Source organism: Anomaloglossus baeobatrachus, chromosome 3, assembly GCF_048569485.1.
Source record: "Anomaloglossus baeobatrachus isolate aAnoBae1 chromosome 3, aAnoBae1.hap1, whole genome shotgun sequence".
Classification (NCBI taxonomy): Eukaryota; Metazoa; Chordata; class Amphibia; order Anura; family Aromobatidae; genus Anomaloglossus; species Anomaloglossus baeobatrachus.
The window spans coordinates 690,249,819-690,268,525 of NC_134355.1; the positions used below are offsets into that span (position 1 = coordinate 690,249,819).

Consider the following 18,707-nt stretch of genomic DNA (forward strand, 5'->3'; position numbering starts at 1 on the left):
CTCCCTATGTACAAGAATATAACTACTATAATACTGCCCCTATGTACAAGAATATATCTACTATAATACTGCCCCTATGTACAAGAATATAACTACTATAATACCACCCCTATGTACAAGAATATAACTACTATAATACTGCTCCCTATGTACAAGAATATAACTACTATAATACTGCCCCTATGTACAAGAATATAACTACTATAATACTGCTCCTATGTACAAGAATATAACTACTATAATACTGCTCCTATGTACAAGAATATAACTACTATAATACTGCCCCCTATATACAAGAATATAACTACTATAATACTGCCCCTATGTACAAGAATATAACTACTATAATACTGGCCCTATGTACAAGAATATAACTACTATAATACTGCTCGTATGTACAAGAATATAACTACTATAATACTGCCCCTATGTACAAGAATATAACTGCTATAATACTGCCCCCTATGTACAAGAATATAACTACTATAATACTGCTCCCTATATACAAGAATATAACTACTATAATACTGCTCCTATGTACAAGAATATAACTACTATAATACTGCCCTATGTACAAGAATATAACTACTATAATACTGCCCCCTATGTACAAGAATATATCTACTATAATACTGCCCTATGTACAAGAATATAACTACTATAATACTGCCCCCTATGTACAAGAATATAACTACTATAATACTGCTCCCTATGTACAAGAATATAACTACTATAATACTGCCCCTATGTACAAGAATATAACTACTATAATACTGCTCCTATGTACAAGAATATAACTACTATAATACTGCCCCTATGTACAAGAATATAACTACTATAATACTGCCCCTATGTACAAGAATATAACTACTATAATACTGCCCCTATGTACAAGAATATAACTACTATAATACTGCCCCTATGTACAAGAATATAACTACTATAATACTGCCCCTATGTACAAGAATATAACTACTATAATACTGCCCCCTATGTACAAGAATATAACTACTATAATACTGCCCCTATGTACAAGATATAACTACTATAATACTGCCCCCTATGTACAAGAATATATCTACTATAATACTGGCCCCTATGTACAAGAATATAACTACTATAATACTGCCCCCTATGTACAAGAATATAACTACTATAATACTGCTCCCTATGTACAAGAATATAACTACTATAATACTGCCCCTATGTACAAGAATATAACTACTATAATACTGCCCCTATGTACAAGAGTATAACTACTATAATACTGCTCCTATGTACAAGAATATAACTACTATAATACTGCTCCCTATGTACAAGAATATAACTACTATAATACTGCCCCTATGTACAAGAATATATCTACTATAATACTGCCCCTATGTACAAGAATCATAACTACTATAATACTGCCCCCTATGTACAAGAATATAACTACTATAATACTGCTCCCTATGTACAAGAATATAACTACTATAATACTGCCCCTATGTACAAGAATATAACTACTATAATACTGCTCATATGTACAAGAGTATAACTACTATAATACTGCTCCTATGTACAAGAATATAACTACTATAATACTGCCCCCTATGTACATGAATATAACTACTATAATACTGCCCTCTATGTACAAGAATATAACTACTATAATACTGCCTCTATGTACAAGAATATAACTACTATAATACTGCCCCTATGTACAAAAATATAACTACTATAATACTGTCCCTAATGTATAAGAATATAACTACTATAATACTGCCCCTATGTACATGAATATAACTACTATAATACTGCCCTCTATGTACAAGAATATAACTACTATAATACTGCTCCTATGTACAAGAATATAACTACTATAATACTGCCTCTATGTACAAGAATATAACTACTATAATACTGCCCCTATGTACAAAATATAACTACTATAATACTGTCCCTATGTACAAGAATATAACTACTATAATACTGCTCCTATGTACAAGAATATAACTACTATAATACTGCCCTCTATGTACAAGAATATAACTACTATAATACTGCTCCTATGTACAAGAATATAACTACTATAATACTGCCCCTATGTACAAGAATATAACTACTATAATACTGCTCATATGTACAAGAGTATAACTACTATAATACTGCTCCTATGTACAAGAATATAACTACTATAATACTGCCCCCTATGTACATGAATATAACTACTATAATACTGCCCTCTATGTACAAGAATATAACTACTATAATACTGCTCCTATGTACAAGAGTATAACTACTATAATACTGCCCCTATATACAAGAATATAACTGCTATAATACTGCCCACCTATATACAAGAATATAACTACTATAATACTGCCCCTATGTACAAGAATATAACTACTATAATACTGCTCATATGTACAAGAGTATAACTACTATAATACTGCTCCTATGTACAAGAATATAACTACTATAATACTGCCCCCTATGTACATGAATATAACTACTATAATACTGCCCTCTATGTACAAGAATATAACTACTATAATACTGCTCCTATGTACAAGAATATAACTACTATAATACTGCTCATATGTACAAGAGTATAACTACTATAATACTGCCCCTATATACAAGAATATAACTACTATAATACTGCTCATATGTACAAGAATATAACTACTATAATACTGCTCCTATGTACAAGAATATAACTACTATAATACTGCTCCTATGTACAAGAATATAACTACTATAATACTGCCCCCTATGTACAAGAATATAACTACTATAATACTGCCCTCTATGTACAAGAATATAACTACTATAATACTGCTCCTATGTACAAGAATATAACTACTATAATACTGCCCCTATGTACAAGAATATAACTACTATAATACTGCTCATATGTACAAGAGTATAACTACTATAATACTGCTCCTATGTACAAGAATATAACTACTATAATACTGCTCCCTATGTACAAGAATATAACTACTATAATACTGCCCCTATGTACAAGAATATATCTACTATAATACTGCCCCTATGTACAAGAATATAACTACTATAATACTGCCCCCTATGTACAAGAATATAACTACTATAATACTGCTCCCTATGTGTCATGTAGAACTATTGAAGGGTCTCCATCCCCCTCCTGTCCACCATCAGCCAGAGATCGTCATGACGATTATCTGATTGGCCTGGAAGCTTAAGGTATTTATGACTTTGGGTGATGGTAGAAGAAAAGCCAAAAGCTGCAGAGAAAGACAGTTCTTTGTAATATTGGCGGGAAAACTCCCAAAGCAGGTTTTGAAGTGCGACTTTAATGCTAGAAAGATGAAAAACACATTGCCAGAATCCCTGCGTCGTGCGGAACCCAGCGCACCGTCTCACCTGACGAGGAGATCGACGGAATCACGACAAATTAGTATTGGCCAGTAAAATTGTGCTAGAGGTGTTGTGTTTGGTCATCAATCTAACTGTAAAATCGAGATATTAAATATGACGCTAATATCTTTCACCTGTGTGACCCAGGAGCAAAGATATGAAAAACCCTAGAATTATGGAACTCTGTGAACATCAGAGCACAGCCCACAAGTGACTGTAAAATGATGTCACAGGCAAGGGGGGCTAGTAAGAGCATAAGAGACAGTTCCTGTCTGGGGGGGGCGCAGTCAGCACGAGGAGGGCATCATGAAGGGTGATGCTGGCCGATTCTAACATCTCTTGGAGCTCCCTCCCTCCATAAGCAGACGTCACTTCTATGGCAGAAGCTTAGTAAGTTTCATGTTTATACCTTTTATTTTAATGTAACTGTTATGCCGTAATGTGTATTGTTCCCTTTTGTAACTTCTTGTATATTCTTTAAACACTGCCTATTTTCGGATTAAATATATAAAAATTTAAGAGTTTCTTTCCTTATGCTTTATATACGAATCCAAAACCCCGAAGGGCCTTATGCTATCTGAAACGGGTTCCCAGCTACCTGTAGAAAGTCTGGGTGGTGGCAGCGTAATTGTTATTGCATAGAATTATTGGAGTGCTATCATTAAGGGTACCGAGGTATATAAATATTCCATTAGCAGGAATCAGAGATATACATTTACCCTTGCTGTGAGACCTCCAATATTTGGCATTATCAGCTCAGCAGCCTCATCTTATGCATTGTCCTGCAGTACCAAAAGTGGCCTGCAGACAAGGGGGGCGCTAGAGAGTAGTCGTGTGTAACAAATCAGTGAACAGCTGCGGATTTCTGAGGGACTTCCCCGGCTGTTCGTGACAAATTGGTGGCAAGCGGTGGGATATATAAAGCATTAGTGATCTGGTTTGAGCAATCATCCCTGTCACTAAAAACTTGCAAAAGTTTTGAGGATCGAACTCAGTGTTTAAATATACCTGGAACAATACTGTACGTGTAGCAGTTACCCCCTCCCCTTCTCTCTTGTTTTCTATCCTATCTTTTATTTGGCAATTATGGAGGCTGTGTCAGAAGCCTGGTACAATCAGCAGAAGAAGGAAGTTCTTGCTGCACTCTGCAGATCCAAGTTGATTGATGGCCATGGCAAAACGAGGCAGGACCTCATTAAAGAACTTTTACAATGGGACGCAGAGCACGTTCATTCCCCCAGTGCTGAAGAAGGGGAGGCAAGCCAAGCCCAGGATGGGACTGCTGCAGAATCCCCACCATCAACTGCAAGCCAGAGCAGTGACCAGGGCAACATGGACTCCTACCTGCAAATGGCCCTACAACAGTTCACTGCCGAGGACCGGCAGGGACGGCTAAACCTCATTCAGCAATATCGAGAGGCTGAGAGAGCCGAGCGCCAGGCCCAGGCTGAGAGAGCTGAGCGCCAGGCTCAGGCTGAGAGAGCCGAGCGAGAGGCTGAGCGAGCCGAGCGAGAGCGCCAAGCCCAGAGAGACCATGAATTGAATGTCCTCAAAGCCCGGCAGCAGACATCTTCCTCACTAAACGGTGAGTCCAATAATGCCAGCAGCTTTAAGCCCCGACCGGAGCACTTTCCTGTGATGGAAAAGGACGGGAATTTGGACAGCTTTCTGACGGGATTTGAAAAGACTTGCTTGCAGTACCAGTTGCCCTCAACACAATGGGCACAATACTTAACCCCAGGGCTGCGAGGCAAGGCCCTGGACGCGTTTGCCAGTCTCCCTCAAGAGCAGAGTGGAGACTATGGGGCCATAAAGCAGGCCCTAGTACGGAAGTATCAGCTGACTCCAGAGGTGTACCGAAAAAAATTCCGGACCCTCCAGCTCGGACCTCATGACAGCTACAGCGATTTGGAGGGTGGGCTCCAGCGCACCTTTGACCAGTGGATCCAAGGACTGTCCGTTACAACCTTTGAGGAGTTAAAGGACCTCATGGTGAAGGACCAACTCCTACATGTCTGTCCTGTGGAGGTTCGACAGTTTGTTATGGACCGAGAGCCCAAGGAGGCCTCAAAAGCAGCCCAGATTGCCGACGCCTATGTGGCCAACCGTGCATCGGAGGTGCGGAAGCCGTCCACCACTAGCTGGAAAGGGGGTAAGATGACAACTACAACCACCCCTGCCCCTACCAGCCGACCTCCCGTAGGTCCTGTTTCATCCACCAGTGCCCGGCCCACCTCTGACACTCGCAGGTGTTTTTCCTGCAACCTGCCTGGACACCTCAGCTCTGGTTGCCCAGAGAGGCAGAAGAGGAACCCCACATCCAAGGCCCAAGGGCCCACTGGAACTGTCCTTTTGGCAAGGAAGGCGGGTGGTAGGGCCTGCGAAAACCTACACCCCGTCACCGTAGGCGGAACCCCCACTGTGGGGCTCAAGGACACTGGGGCCGACAGAACACTGGTCCGCCCTGAACTGGTACCCCCTGAAAACTTTATCCCGGGAAAACTCCTGACTGTCGCCTTGGCGGGGGGTGTCCACCACTCCTTCCCAATGGCCCTGATTCCCCTCGACTGGGGTGCTGGGAGAGGGTTGAGGGAAGTGGGGGTGGATGAACATCTACCAACCAATGTTTTATTGGGGACTGATCTGGGGCGATTAGTTGCACAATTTCTCCCTGATGATCCTCCCGAATCCAAAAAGTCATGTGATACAAATGTTGTTGATCGGTCATGTGATGCAAATGTTGTTAAATCATGTGATGCAAATGTTGTTGATAAGTCATGCGACCCGAATGCGGATACCCAGAACGTAATTACAAATGTTGTGCATGGTAATAATGTGGAGATTTGTACAGGGGAACTCAGCCATGCCACGCGGCAGGGTGACGTGGCTGAGGACGACCCCAAGGTAGCAAGTGTCTGTGCTGACAGAGATGGAGGCAGACATGAGAACCACGAGGACAGTGGTCAAATGCAGCTGAGCAGTGTCACAGCGGACAGTGACACAGCCAGTAGTACCTGTCAGGCTGATGGGGAAGAGTGGTTATTCCCCGGGGAGACAGCCTTCATCGGTGCTGTCACCCGCAGTCAGAGTGCCCAGAACGCAAATGAAACCCTGCCTTCTGACACCTCTTCACCCAGAGGGATAACGGAACTGGTGATGGACCCAGAGCAGGTCCCAGAGGGTCCCGGTGAGGTTGGAACCTTAACGTCACTTTTGGCTGCCTCTAGCCAAGAGTTTCAGGTGGCTCTACGAACTGATGCCAGTCTAGAGACGTTAAGGGACCTCGCAGAGAAGCCCTCCTCCGAGACCGATAAGGAGAGGGTATTCTGGGACCAGGGAAAGTTGTACCGGGAGACAATTCCCTGTAACCCCCAACAAGAGTGGCTGAAGGAAAAACAGCTGGTGGTGCCTCACCGCTTTAGGAGTGAGTTGCTGCGGATTGCCCATGAGATCCCACTCGCCGGACACTTGGGGGTTAGCAAAACCAAGGCCCGGCTGTCTCACCACTTCTATTGGCCCAAAATGGGGACAGATGTTGCCAACTACTGCCGCTCCTGTATCACATGTCAAAGAGTGGGAAAGTCAGGGCCTGCTCCCAAAGCTCCCCTGATCTCTTTGCCGGTGATAGAGGAGCCTTTCCAGAGGGTCGCTGTGGACATTGTCGGGCCTCTGGCCGTCCCCAGCAGCTCTGGAAAACGGTTCGTCCTTACTGTGGTAGACTATGCTACCCGGTATCCGGAGGCAGTGGCTCTGTCCTCAGTTAGAGCCGATAAGGTGGCAGATGCCCTCTTGACCATATTCTCCCGAGTAGGATTTCCCAGGGAGATGCTTACCGACCAGGGGACTCAGTTCATGTCTCGTCTAATGGAGGCTCTCTGTAAGAAAATGCAGGTGCGGCATCTGATATCAAGCGCTTATCACCCACAGACCAATGGTTTGTGTGAGCGATTTAATGGTACACTTAAGCAGATGCTTAAGATGCTGGTTGAGTCACATGGACGCGACTGGGAGCGGTATCTCTCACACCTGCTGTTTGCCTACAGAGAGGTACCACAGGCCTCAACGGGGTTTTCCCCCTTCGAGCTCCTGTATGGCAGACGAGTCCGGGGGCCTCTTGGTCTGGTAAGGGAATCCTGGGAAGAGGAACTGAATGCCCCAGAAGTGTCCGTTGTGGAGTATGTCATTCGGCTCCGTGACAAAATGCAGTCAATGACGCAGATGGTGCATGAGAATATGGCGCAAGCCCAGGCCAGCCAGAAGCGATGGTACGACCAACACGCTCGAGAGCGGGTGTATGAAGTGGGTCAGAAGGTGTGGGTCCTAGTCCCAATGACCCAGAACAAGCTTCAGGCGGCCTGGGAGGGTCCATACCTGGTGCATCAGCGCCTCAATGACGTAAACTATGTGGTCACCATCGACCATGCCAGGAAGAGGCAAAAGGTCTTCCATGTCAACATGATGAAAGCTCATCATGACAGGGAAGCCTTTGCTCTTCCTGTGTGTAGTCTTCCCGAGGAAGGCGAAAGTGAAGTCTTGGTGGACTTGCTCGCCTCAGCCCGGGATGGAGGGTCTATCGAGGAGGCGGCATTCAACCCACAGCTATCCTTGGACCAAAAGTCCCAGCTGCGGGAGGTATTCCGGCCCTACCTGATGACCTTCACGAATGTCCCAGGGAAGACATCCCTAGCCACCCACCAGGTGGACACAGGGAGTCATTCCCCAGTTCGTCAACCCCCATACCGTGTCTCCCTAGAGGTACAAAAGGACATAAAAAGGGAGATCGATGAAATGCTAGTCCTGGGAGTGATCCAGAGGTCCAAAAGTGCATGGGCCTCACCTGTAGTCTTGGTTCCCAAAAAGGACCGGACAACCCGGTTTTGTGTGGACTACAGGAGGCTAAATGCAATCACAGCACCCGATGCGTACCCAATGCCACGCATCGACGAGTTACTGGATTGCTTAGCCGGGGCCCAGTACCTGACCATCATGGACCTGAGTCGAGGGTACTGGCAGATTCCTATGTCCAAGGAAGCACAGGAAAGGTCCGCCTTCATCACCCCATTCGGGCTGTATGAATCCCTTGTCATGCCCTTTGGCATGAGAAATGCTCCTGCCACTTTCCAGCGATTGGTCGACCAGCTGCTCGAGGGACTAGGAGGGTTTGCAGTAGCTTACCTGGATGACATTGCCATCTTTAGTCCCACTTGGGAGGAACACCTGGGGCACCTGGAACAGGTGCTCAGGCGGATCCAAAGCGCTGGTCTGACTATAAAGCCAGGGAAGTGTCAGATCGGCATGACTGAGGTACAGTACCTTGGACACAGAGTGGGTGGCGGGACCCTGAAACCAGAGCCAGGGAAGGTTGATGCCATCACCTCCTGGCCTACCCCCAAGTCAAAGAAGCAGGTGATGTCCTTCTTGGGTACGGCAGGGTACTATAGGAAGTTCGTTCCTAACTATAGTGCTCTTGCTAAGCCGTTGACGGACCTCACCAAAAAGAAGCTACCGCAAGTAGTCACCTGGACAGATGACTGTGAACGGTCCTTCAGGGCACTAAAAGCTGCCCTCGCCAGTTCCCCAATCCTACAAGCTCCAGACTTCACCCGACGGTTCATAGTTCAGACAGATGCCAGTGCGTTTGGCCTTGGTGCAGTACTCAGCCAGGTAAATGGGAAGGGAGAAGAGCATCCGGTGATGTTTCTCAGCCGCAAGCTCTTACCCCGGGAAGTGGCCTACGCCACTGTGGAGAAGGAGTGCCTCTCTATAGTGTGGGCCCTGCGGAAACTGCAGCCCTACCTATATGGACGCAACTTCACCATAGTGACAGACCACAACCCTCTCAGCTGGCTACATCGGGTGGCCGGCGACAATGGTAAGCTACTGCGGTGGAGCTTGGCACTACAGCAGTATGACTTTACCATTCAACACAGGAAGGGTGTTGAGCATGGCAACGCTGATGGGCTGTCCCGGCAGGGGGATGCCAGCGAGGTAGGCTTAGGAGACGATTGGCAAATCAATCTCCCATGCTACCTCAAAAAGGGGGAGGTGTCATGTAGAACTATTGAAGGGTCTCCATCCCCCTCCTGTCCACCATCAGCCAGAGATCGTCATGACGATTATCTGATTGGCCTGGAAGCTTAAGGTATTTATGACTTTGGGTGATGGTAGAAGAAAAGCCAAAAGCTGCAGAGAAAGACAGTTCTTTGTAATATTGGCGGGAAAACTCCCAAAGCAGGTTTTGAAGTGCGACTTTAATGCTAGAAAGATGAAAAACACATTGCCAGAATCCCTGCGTCGTGCGGAACCCAGCGCACCGTCTCACCTGACGAGGAGATCGACGGAATCACGACAAATTAGTATTGGCCAGTAAAATTGTGCTAGAGGTGTTGTGTTTGGTATCAATCTAACTGTAAAATCGAGATATTAAATATGACGCTAATATCTTTCACCTGTGTGACCCAGGAGCAAAGATATGAAAAACCCTAGAATTATGGAACTCTGTGAACATCAGAGCACAGCCCACAAGTGACTGTAAAATGATGTCACAGGCAAGGGGGGCTAGTAAGAGCATAAGAGACAGTTCCTGTCTGGGGGGGGCGCAGTCAGCACGAGGAGGGCATCATGAAGGGTGATGCTGGCCGATTCTAACATCTCTTGGAGCTCCCTCCCTCCATAAGCAGACGTCACTTCTATGGCAGAAGCTTAGTAAGTTTCATGTTTATACCTTTTATTTTAATGTAACTGTTATGCCGTAATGTGTATTGTTCCCTTTTGTAACTTCTTGTATATTCTTTAAACACTGCCTATTTTCGGATTAAATATATAAAAATTTAAGAGTTTCTTTCCTTATGCTTTATATACGAATCCAAAACCCCGAAGGGCCTTATGCTATCTGAAACGGGTTCCCAGCTACCTGTAGAAAGTCTGGGTGGTGGCAGCGTAATTGTTATTGCATAGAATTATTGGAGTGCTATCATTAAGGGTACCGAGGTATATAAATATTCCATTAGCAGGAATCAGAGATATACATTTACCCTTGCTGTGAGACCTCCAATATTTGGCATTATCAGCTCAGCAGCCTCATCTTATGCATTGTCCTGCAGTACCAAAAGTGGCCTGCAGACAAGGGGGGCGCTAGAGAGTAGTCGTGTGTAACAAATCAGTGAACAGCTGCGGATTTCTGAGGGACTTCCCCGGCTGTTCGTGACACTATGTACAAGAATATAACTACTATAATACTGCCCCTATGTACAAGAATATAACTACTATAATACTGCTCATATGTACAAGAGTATAACTACTATAATACTGCTCCTATGTACAAGAATATAACTACTATAATACTGCCCCCTATGTACATGAATATAACTACTATAATACTGCCCTCTATGTACAAGAATATAACTACTATAATACTGCTCCTATGTACAAGAATATAACTACTATAATACTGCCCTCTATGTACAAGAATATAACTACTATAATACTGCTCCTATGTACAAGAATATAACTACTATAATACTGCTCATATGTACAAGAGTATAACTACTATAATACTGCTCCTATGTACAAGAATATAACTACTATAATACTGCCCCTATGTACAAGAATATAACTACTATAATACTGCTCATATGTACAAGAATATAACTACTATAATACTGCTCCTATGTACAAGAATATAACTACTATAATACTGCTCATATGTACAAGAGTATAACTACTATAATACTGCTCCTATGTACAAGAATATAACTACTATAATACTGCCCCCTATGTACATGAATATAACTACTATAATACTGCCCTCTATGTACAAGAATATAACTACTATAATACTGCTCCTATGTACAAGAATATAACTACTATAATACTGCTCATATGTACAAGAGTATAACTACTATAATACTGCTCCTATGTACAAGAATATAACTACTATAATACTGCCCCTATGTACAAGAATATAACTACTATAATACTGCTCATATGTACAAGAGTATAACTACTATAATACTGCTCCTATGTACAAGAATATAACTACTATAATACTGCCCTCTATGTACAAGAATATAACTACTATAATACTGCTCCTATGTACAAGAATATAACTACTATAATACTGCTCATATGTACAAGAGTATAACTACTATAATACTGCTCCTATGTACAAGAATATAACTACTATAATACTGCCCTCTATGTACAAGAATATAACTACTATAATACTGCTCATATGTACAAGAATATAACTACTATAATACTGCCCCTATGTACAAGAATATAACTACTATAATACTGCCCCTATGTACAAGAATATAACTACTATAATACTGCCCCTATGTACAAGCTTTCCCGCACCCCAGAAGGGGAGGTCTGCTTGTCTATTGCATATGGCACCCTGCTCTGCAGATGGTGAGTGGTCGGCAGCAGGGTGGGGCAGTGCCTTACCTTGGGGCCACTGGCCTCTGTCCATCCTCTGTGCTGCTGTGGCGGGGCAGATATAGGGGCGCAGTGGGTATTAGTGGGGGCTCCGCTGGTCGCGCTCTCGGGGGCTGTTTTTTTGAATAGACGTTGAATGCTTCTGCTCTAATAAGGAAGTGGTGGTTTCTACAGATCTGTTTCCTGTTTCACACACGTATGTGCACCGCACTGTGCGGTCACGTGCTCTGAGGGGGCCGCGAGGACGGAGGTGAGGGGGACACAAAGCGATAACGAGGGGCAGCCAGCACGGAGGTGAGGGGGACACATAGGGATGACGAGGGGCAGCCAGCACGGAGGTGAGGGGGACACATAAGGATGACGAAGGGCAGCCAGCACGGAGGTGAGGGGGACACATAAGGATGACGAAGGGCAGCCAGCACGGAGGTGAGGGGGACACATAGGGATGACGAGGGGCAGCCAGCACGGAGGTGAGGGGGACACATAGGGATGACGAGGGGCAGCCTGCTCCGAGGTGAGGGGGACACATAGGGATGACGAGGGGCAGCCAGCACGGAGGTGAGGGGGACACATAGGGATGACGAGGGGCAGCCAGCACGGAGGTGAGGGGGACACATAGGGATGACGAGGGGCAGCCAGCTCCGAGGTGAGGGGGACACATAGGGATGACGAGGGGCAGCCAGCACGGAGGTGAGGGGGACACATAGGGATGACGAGGGGCAGCCAGCACGGAGGTGAGGGTGACACATAGGGATGACGAGGGGCATCCAGCACGGAGGTGAGGGTGACACATAGGGATGACGAGGGGCAGCCAGCACGGAGGTGAGGGGGACACATAGGGATGACGAGGGGCAGCCAGCTCCGAGGTGAGGGGGACACATAGGGATGACGAGGGGCAGCCAGCACGGAGGTGAGGGGGACACATAGGGATGACGAGGGGCAGCCTGCTCCGAGGTGAGGGGGACACATAGGGATGACGAGGGGCAGCCAGCACGGAGGTGAGGGTGACACATAGGGATGACGAGGGGCAGCCAGCACGGAGGTGAGGGGGACACATAGGGATGACGAGGGGCAGCCAGCACGGAGGTGAGGGGGACACATAGGGATGACGAGGGGCAGCCTGCTCCGAGGTGAGGGGGACACATAGGGATGACGAGGGGCAGCCAGCTCCGAGGTGAGGGGGACACATAGGGATGACGAGGGGCAGCCAGTACGGAGGTGAGGGGGACACATAGGGATGACGAAGGGCAGCCAGCACGAAGGTGAGGGGGACACATAGGGATGACGAGGGGCAGCCAGCATGGAGGTGAGGGGGACACATAGGGATGACTAGGGGCAGCCAGCACGGAGGTGAGGGGGACACATAGGGATGACGAGGGGCAGCCAGCTCCGAGGTGAGGGGGACACATAGGGATGACGAGGGGCAGCCAGCACGGAGGTGAGGGGGACACATAGGGATGACGATGGGCAGCCAGCACGGAGGTGAGGGGGACACATAGGGATGACGAGGGGCAGCCAGCACGGAGGTGAGGGTGACACATAGGGATGACGAGGGGCATCCAGCACGGAGGTGAGGGTGACACATAGGGATGACGAGGGGCAGCCAGCACGGAGGTGAGGGGGACACATAGGGATGACGAGGGGCAGCCAGCACGGAGGTGAGGGGGACACATAGGGATGACGAGGGGCAGCCAGCTCCGAGGTGAGGGGGACACATAGGGATGACGAGGGGCAGCCAGCTCCGAGGTGAGGGGGACACATAGGGATGACGAGGGGCAGCCAGTACGGAGGTGAGGGGGACACATAGGGATGACGAAGGGCAGCCAGCACGAAGGTGAGGGGGACACATAGGGATGACGAGGGGCAGCCAGCTCCGAGGTGAGGGGGACACATAGGGATGACGAGGGGCAGCCAGTACGGAGGTGAGGGGGACACATAGGGATGACGAGGGGCAGCCAGCTCCGAGGTGAGGGGGACACATAGCGATGACGAGGGGCAGCCAGCACGGAGGTGAGGGTGACACATAGGGATGACGAGGGGCAGCCAGCTCCGAGGTGAGGGGGACACATAGGGATGACGAGGGGCAGCCAGCACGGAGGTGAGGGGGACACATAAGGATGACGAGGGGCAGCCAGCACGAAGGTGAGGGGGACACATAGGGATGATGAGGGGCAGCCAGCATGGAGGTGAGGGGGACACATAGGGATGACGAGGGGCAGCCAGCACGGAGGTGAGGGGGACACATAGGGATGACGAGGGGCAGCCAGCTCCGAGGTGAGGGGGACACATAGGGATGACGAGGGGCAGCCAGCTCCGAGGTGAGGGGGGCACATAGGGATGACGAGGGGCAGCCAGCACAGAGGTGAGGGGGACACATAGGGATGACGAGGGGCAGCCAGCACGGAGGTGAGGGGGACACATAAGGATGACGAGGGGCAGCCAGCACGAAGGTGAGGGGGACACATAGGGATGACGAGGGGCAGCCAGCTCCGAGGTGAGGGGGACACATAGGGATGACGAGGGGCAGCCAGTACGGAGGTGAGGGGGACACATAGGGATGACGAAGGGCAGCCAGCACGAAGGTGAGGGGGGACACATAGGGATGACGAGGGGCAGCCAGCTCCGAGGTGAGGGGGACACATAGGGATGACGAGGGGCAGCCAGTACGGAGGTGAGGGGGACACATAGGGATGACGAGGGGCAGCCAGCACGGAGGTGAGGGGGACACATAAGGATGACGAGGGGCAGCCAGCACGAAGGTGAGGGGGACACATAGGGATGACGAGGGGCAGCCAGCACGGAGGTAAGGGGGACACAAAGGGATGACGAGGGGCAGCCAGCTCCGAGGTGAGGGGGACACATAGGGATGACGAGGGGCAGCCAGCTCCGAGGTGAGGGGGGCACATAGGGATGACGAGGGGCAGCCAGCACAGAGGTGAGGGGGACACATAGGGATGACGAGGGGCAGCCAGCTCCGAGGTGAGGGGGACACATAGGGATGACGAGGGGCAGCCAGCACGGAGGTGAGGGGGACACATAGGGATGACGAGGGGCAGCCAGCTCCGAGGTGAGGGGGACACATAGGGATGACGAGGGGCAGCCAGCACGGAGGTGAGGGGGACACATAGGGATGACGAGGGGCAGCCAGCACGAAGGTGAGGGGGACACATAGGGATGACGAGGGGCAGCCAGCACGAAGGTGAGGGGGACACATAGGGATGACGAGGGGCAGCCAGCACGAAGGTGAGGGGGACACATAGGGATGACGGGAGGGGTTATAATGACACCGATCACAGCTGCTTTGTTACAATGTATCAGTGCAGGCTGTGCTGCAGAATGATCGCTTTTGTCTGCACTGACACACTGTAACGAGCCCCGCAGCGGTTGTAGTTCTGCCTCACCTTTCCTCTTCCAGCAGCTCCTCCTCCGCTCCTTGCTGGTCGCACTGGTGCTGGTGCTGGAGCAGCTGCTGCCCGAGCTCTGAGAATCCGACTGCGCGCCGCTGCTGTCATCCGAGCAGTCCGAGAGACCCCGCACCACCTCCACCGCGTCCTTCTGCAACAGAGCGGACACCTGAGAACTGCACCACACCCAGCAGAACAGCGAGCGCAGCTCCGGAGAAGAATACAGGATAAGTACACAATGTCTGCACCAGCAGAATAGTGAGTGCAGCTCTGGAGGATAATACAGGAGGTAACTCAGGATCAGTAATGTAATGTATGTACACAGTGACTGCACCAGCAGAATAGTGAGTGCAGCTCTGGAGTATAATACAGGAGGTAACTCAGGATCAGTAATGTAATGTATGTACACAGTGACTGCACCAGCAGAATAGTGAGTGCAGCTCTGGAGGATAATACAGGAGGTAACTCAGGATCAGTAATGTATGTACACAGTGTCTGCACCAGCAGAATAGTGAGTGCAGCTCTGGAGGATAATACAGGAGGTAACTCAGGATCAGTAATGTATGTACACAGTGACTGCACCAGCAGAATAGTGAGTGCAGCTCTGGAGTATAATACAGGAGGTAACTCAGGATCAGTAATGTAATGTATGTACACAGTGGATGCACCAGCAGAATAGTGAGTGCAGCTCTGGAGTATAATACAGGAGGTAACTCAGGATCAGTAATGTAATGTATGTACACAGTGACTGCACCAGCAGAATAGTGAGTGCAGCTCTGGAGTATAATACAGGATCAGTAATGTAATGTATGTACACAGTGACTGCACCAGCAGAATAGTGAGTGCAGCTCTGGAGTATAATACAGGATCAGTAATGTAATGTATGTACACAGTGTCTGCACCAGCAGAATAGTGAGTGTAGCTCTGGAGTATGATACAGGATCAGTAATGTAATGTATGTACACAGTGACTGCACCAGCAGAATAGTGAGTGCAGCTCTGGATGATAATACAGGAGGTAACTCAGGATCAGTAATGTAATGTATGTACACAGTGACTGCACCAGCAGAATAGTGAGTGCAGCTCTGGAGTATAATACAGGAGGTAACTCAGGATCAGTAATGTAATGTATGTACACAGTGGATGCACCAGCAGAATAGTGAGTGCAGCTCTGGAGTATAATACAGGAGGTAACTCAGGATCAGTAATGTAATGTATGTACACAGTGACTGCACCAGCAGAATAGTGAGTGCAGCTCTGGAGTATAATACAGGATCAGTAATGTAATGTATGTACACAGTGACTGCACCAGCAGAATAGTGAGTGCAGCTCTGGAGTATAATACAGGAGGTAACTCAGGATCAGTAATGTAATGTATGTACACAGTGTCTGCACCAGCAGAATAGTGAGTGCAGCTCTGGAGTATGATACAGGATCAGTAATGTAATGTATGTACACAATGACTGCAGCGCAGGAGTTGTTCTCGGGATCTTACCTTCAGTGTGTAGACGCCCATCCTGCCCGGCACCTTGTAGAACATACCCTCCTCACCACGGGAGTTAGTGTGCAGCATGGCGTTCAGACAGGCCAGGGGAGAGGTGCCGCTGCAAAAGACACAAAAATAAGAAGGAGGCGACAGTGAAGGAGGAGCACAGCGACAGTGACCGAGGAGCACAGCGACAGTGACCGAGGAGCACAGCGACAGTGACCGAGGAGCACAGCGACAATGAAGGAGGAGCACAGCGACAGTGACCGAGGAGCACAGCGACAGTGACCGAGGAGCACAGCGACAATGAAGGAGGAGCACAGCGACAGTGACCGAGGAGCACAGTGACCGAAGAGCACAGCGACAGTGACCGAAGAGCACAGCGACAGTGAAGGAGGAGCACAGCGACAGTGAAGGAAGAGCACAGCGACAGTGAAGGAAGAGCACAGCGACAGTGACCGAGGAGCACAGCGACAGTGACCGAGGAGCACAGCGACAGTGACCGAGGAGCACAGCGACAGTGAAGGAAGAGCACAGCGACAGTGACCGAGGAGCACAGCGACAGTGAAGGAAGAGCACAGCGACAGTGAAGAAGGAGCACAGCGACAGTGAAGGAGGGGCACAGCGACGGTGAAGGAGGAGCACAGCGACAGTGACCGAGGAGCACAGCGACAGTGACCGAGGAGCACAGCGACAGTGACCGAGGAGCACAGCGACAGTGACCGAGGAGCACAGCGACAGTGACCGAGGAGCACAGCGACAGTGACCGAGGAGCACAGCGACAGTGACCGAGGAGCACAGCGACAGTGACCGAGGAGCACAGCGACAGTGACCGAGGAGCACAGCGACAGTGACCGAGGAGCACAGCGACAGTGACCGAGGAGCACAGCGACAGTGACCGAGGAGCACAGCGACAGTGACCGAGCGGCACAGCGACAGTAAAGGAGGGGCACAGCGACAGTGACCGAGGAGCACAGCGACAGTGACCGAGGAGCACAGCGACAGTGACCGAGGAGCACAGCGACAGTGACCGAGGAGCACAGCGACAGTGACCGAGGAGCACAGCGACAGTGACCGAGGAGCACAGCGACAGTGAAGGAAGAGCACAGCGACAGTGAAGGAAGAGCACAGCGACAGTGACCGAGGAGCACAGCGACAGTGAAGGAGGAGCACAGCGACAGTGAAGGAAGAGCACAGCGACAGTGACCGAGGAGCACAGCGACAGTGAAGGAAGAGCACAGCAACAGTGACCAAGGAGCACAGCGACAGTGACCGAGGAGCACAGCGACAGTGACCGAGGAGCACAGCGACAGTGACCGAGGAGCACAGCGACAGTGACCGAGGAGCACAGCGACAGTGACCGAGGAGCACAGCGACAGTGACCAAGGAGCACAGCGACAGTGACCGAGGAGCACAGCGACAGTGACCGAGGAGCACAGCGAAAGTGACCGAGGAGCACAGCGACAGTGACCGAGGAGCACAGCGACAGTGACCGAGGAGCACAGCGACAGTGACCGAGGAGCACAGCGACAGTGACCGAGGAGCACAGCGACAGTGAAGGAAGAGCACAGCGACAGTGAAGGAAGAGCACAGCGACAGTGACCGAGGAGCACAGCGACAGTGAAGGAAGAGCACAGCAACAGTGACCGAGGAGCACAGCGACAGTGACCGAGGAGCACAGCGACAGTGACCGAGGAGCACAGCGACAGTGACCGAGGAGCACAGCGACAGTGACCGAGGAGCACAGCGACAGTGACCGAGGAGCACAGCGACAGTGACCGAGGAGCACAGCGACAGTGACCGAGGAGCACAGCGACAGTGACCGAGGAGCACAGCGACAGTGACCGAGGAGCACAGCGACAGTGACCGAGGAGCACAGCGACAGTGACCGAGGAGCACAGCGACAGTGACCGAGGAGCACAGCGACAGTGACCGAGGAGCACAGCGACAGTGACCGAGGAGCACAGCGACAGTGACCGAGGAGCACAGCGA

The 18,707-nt window shown here is 49.3% G+C and overlaps 1 protein-coding gene across 1 annotated transcript in view; it reads right to left on the reverse strand.

Annotated features, from left to right (window-relative positions):
* The window catches only part of ASXL2 (ASXL transcriptional regulator 2), a 173,160-nt gene that overhangs the window by 120,150 nt on the left and 34,303 nt on the right, over positions 1–18,707 (reverse strand). The window contains exons 3-4 of the mRNA XM_075341325.1: positions 16,725–16,833; positions 15,228–15,381 (exon numbers count right to left, since the gene is read on the reverse strand). Of these exons, the coding sequence (XP_075197440.1) occupies positions 15,228–15,381; positions 16,725–16,833 (263 nt within the window). The remainder of the gene's footprint in view (positions 1–15,227; positions 15,382–16,724; positions 16,834–18,707) is intronic.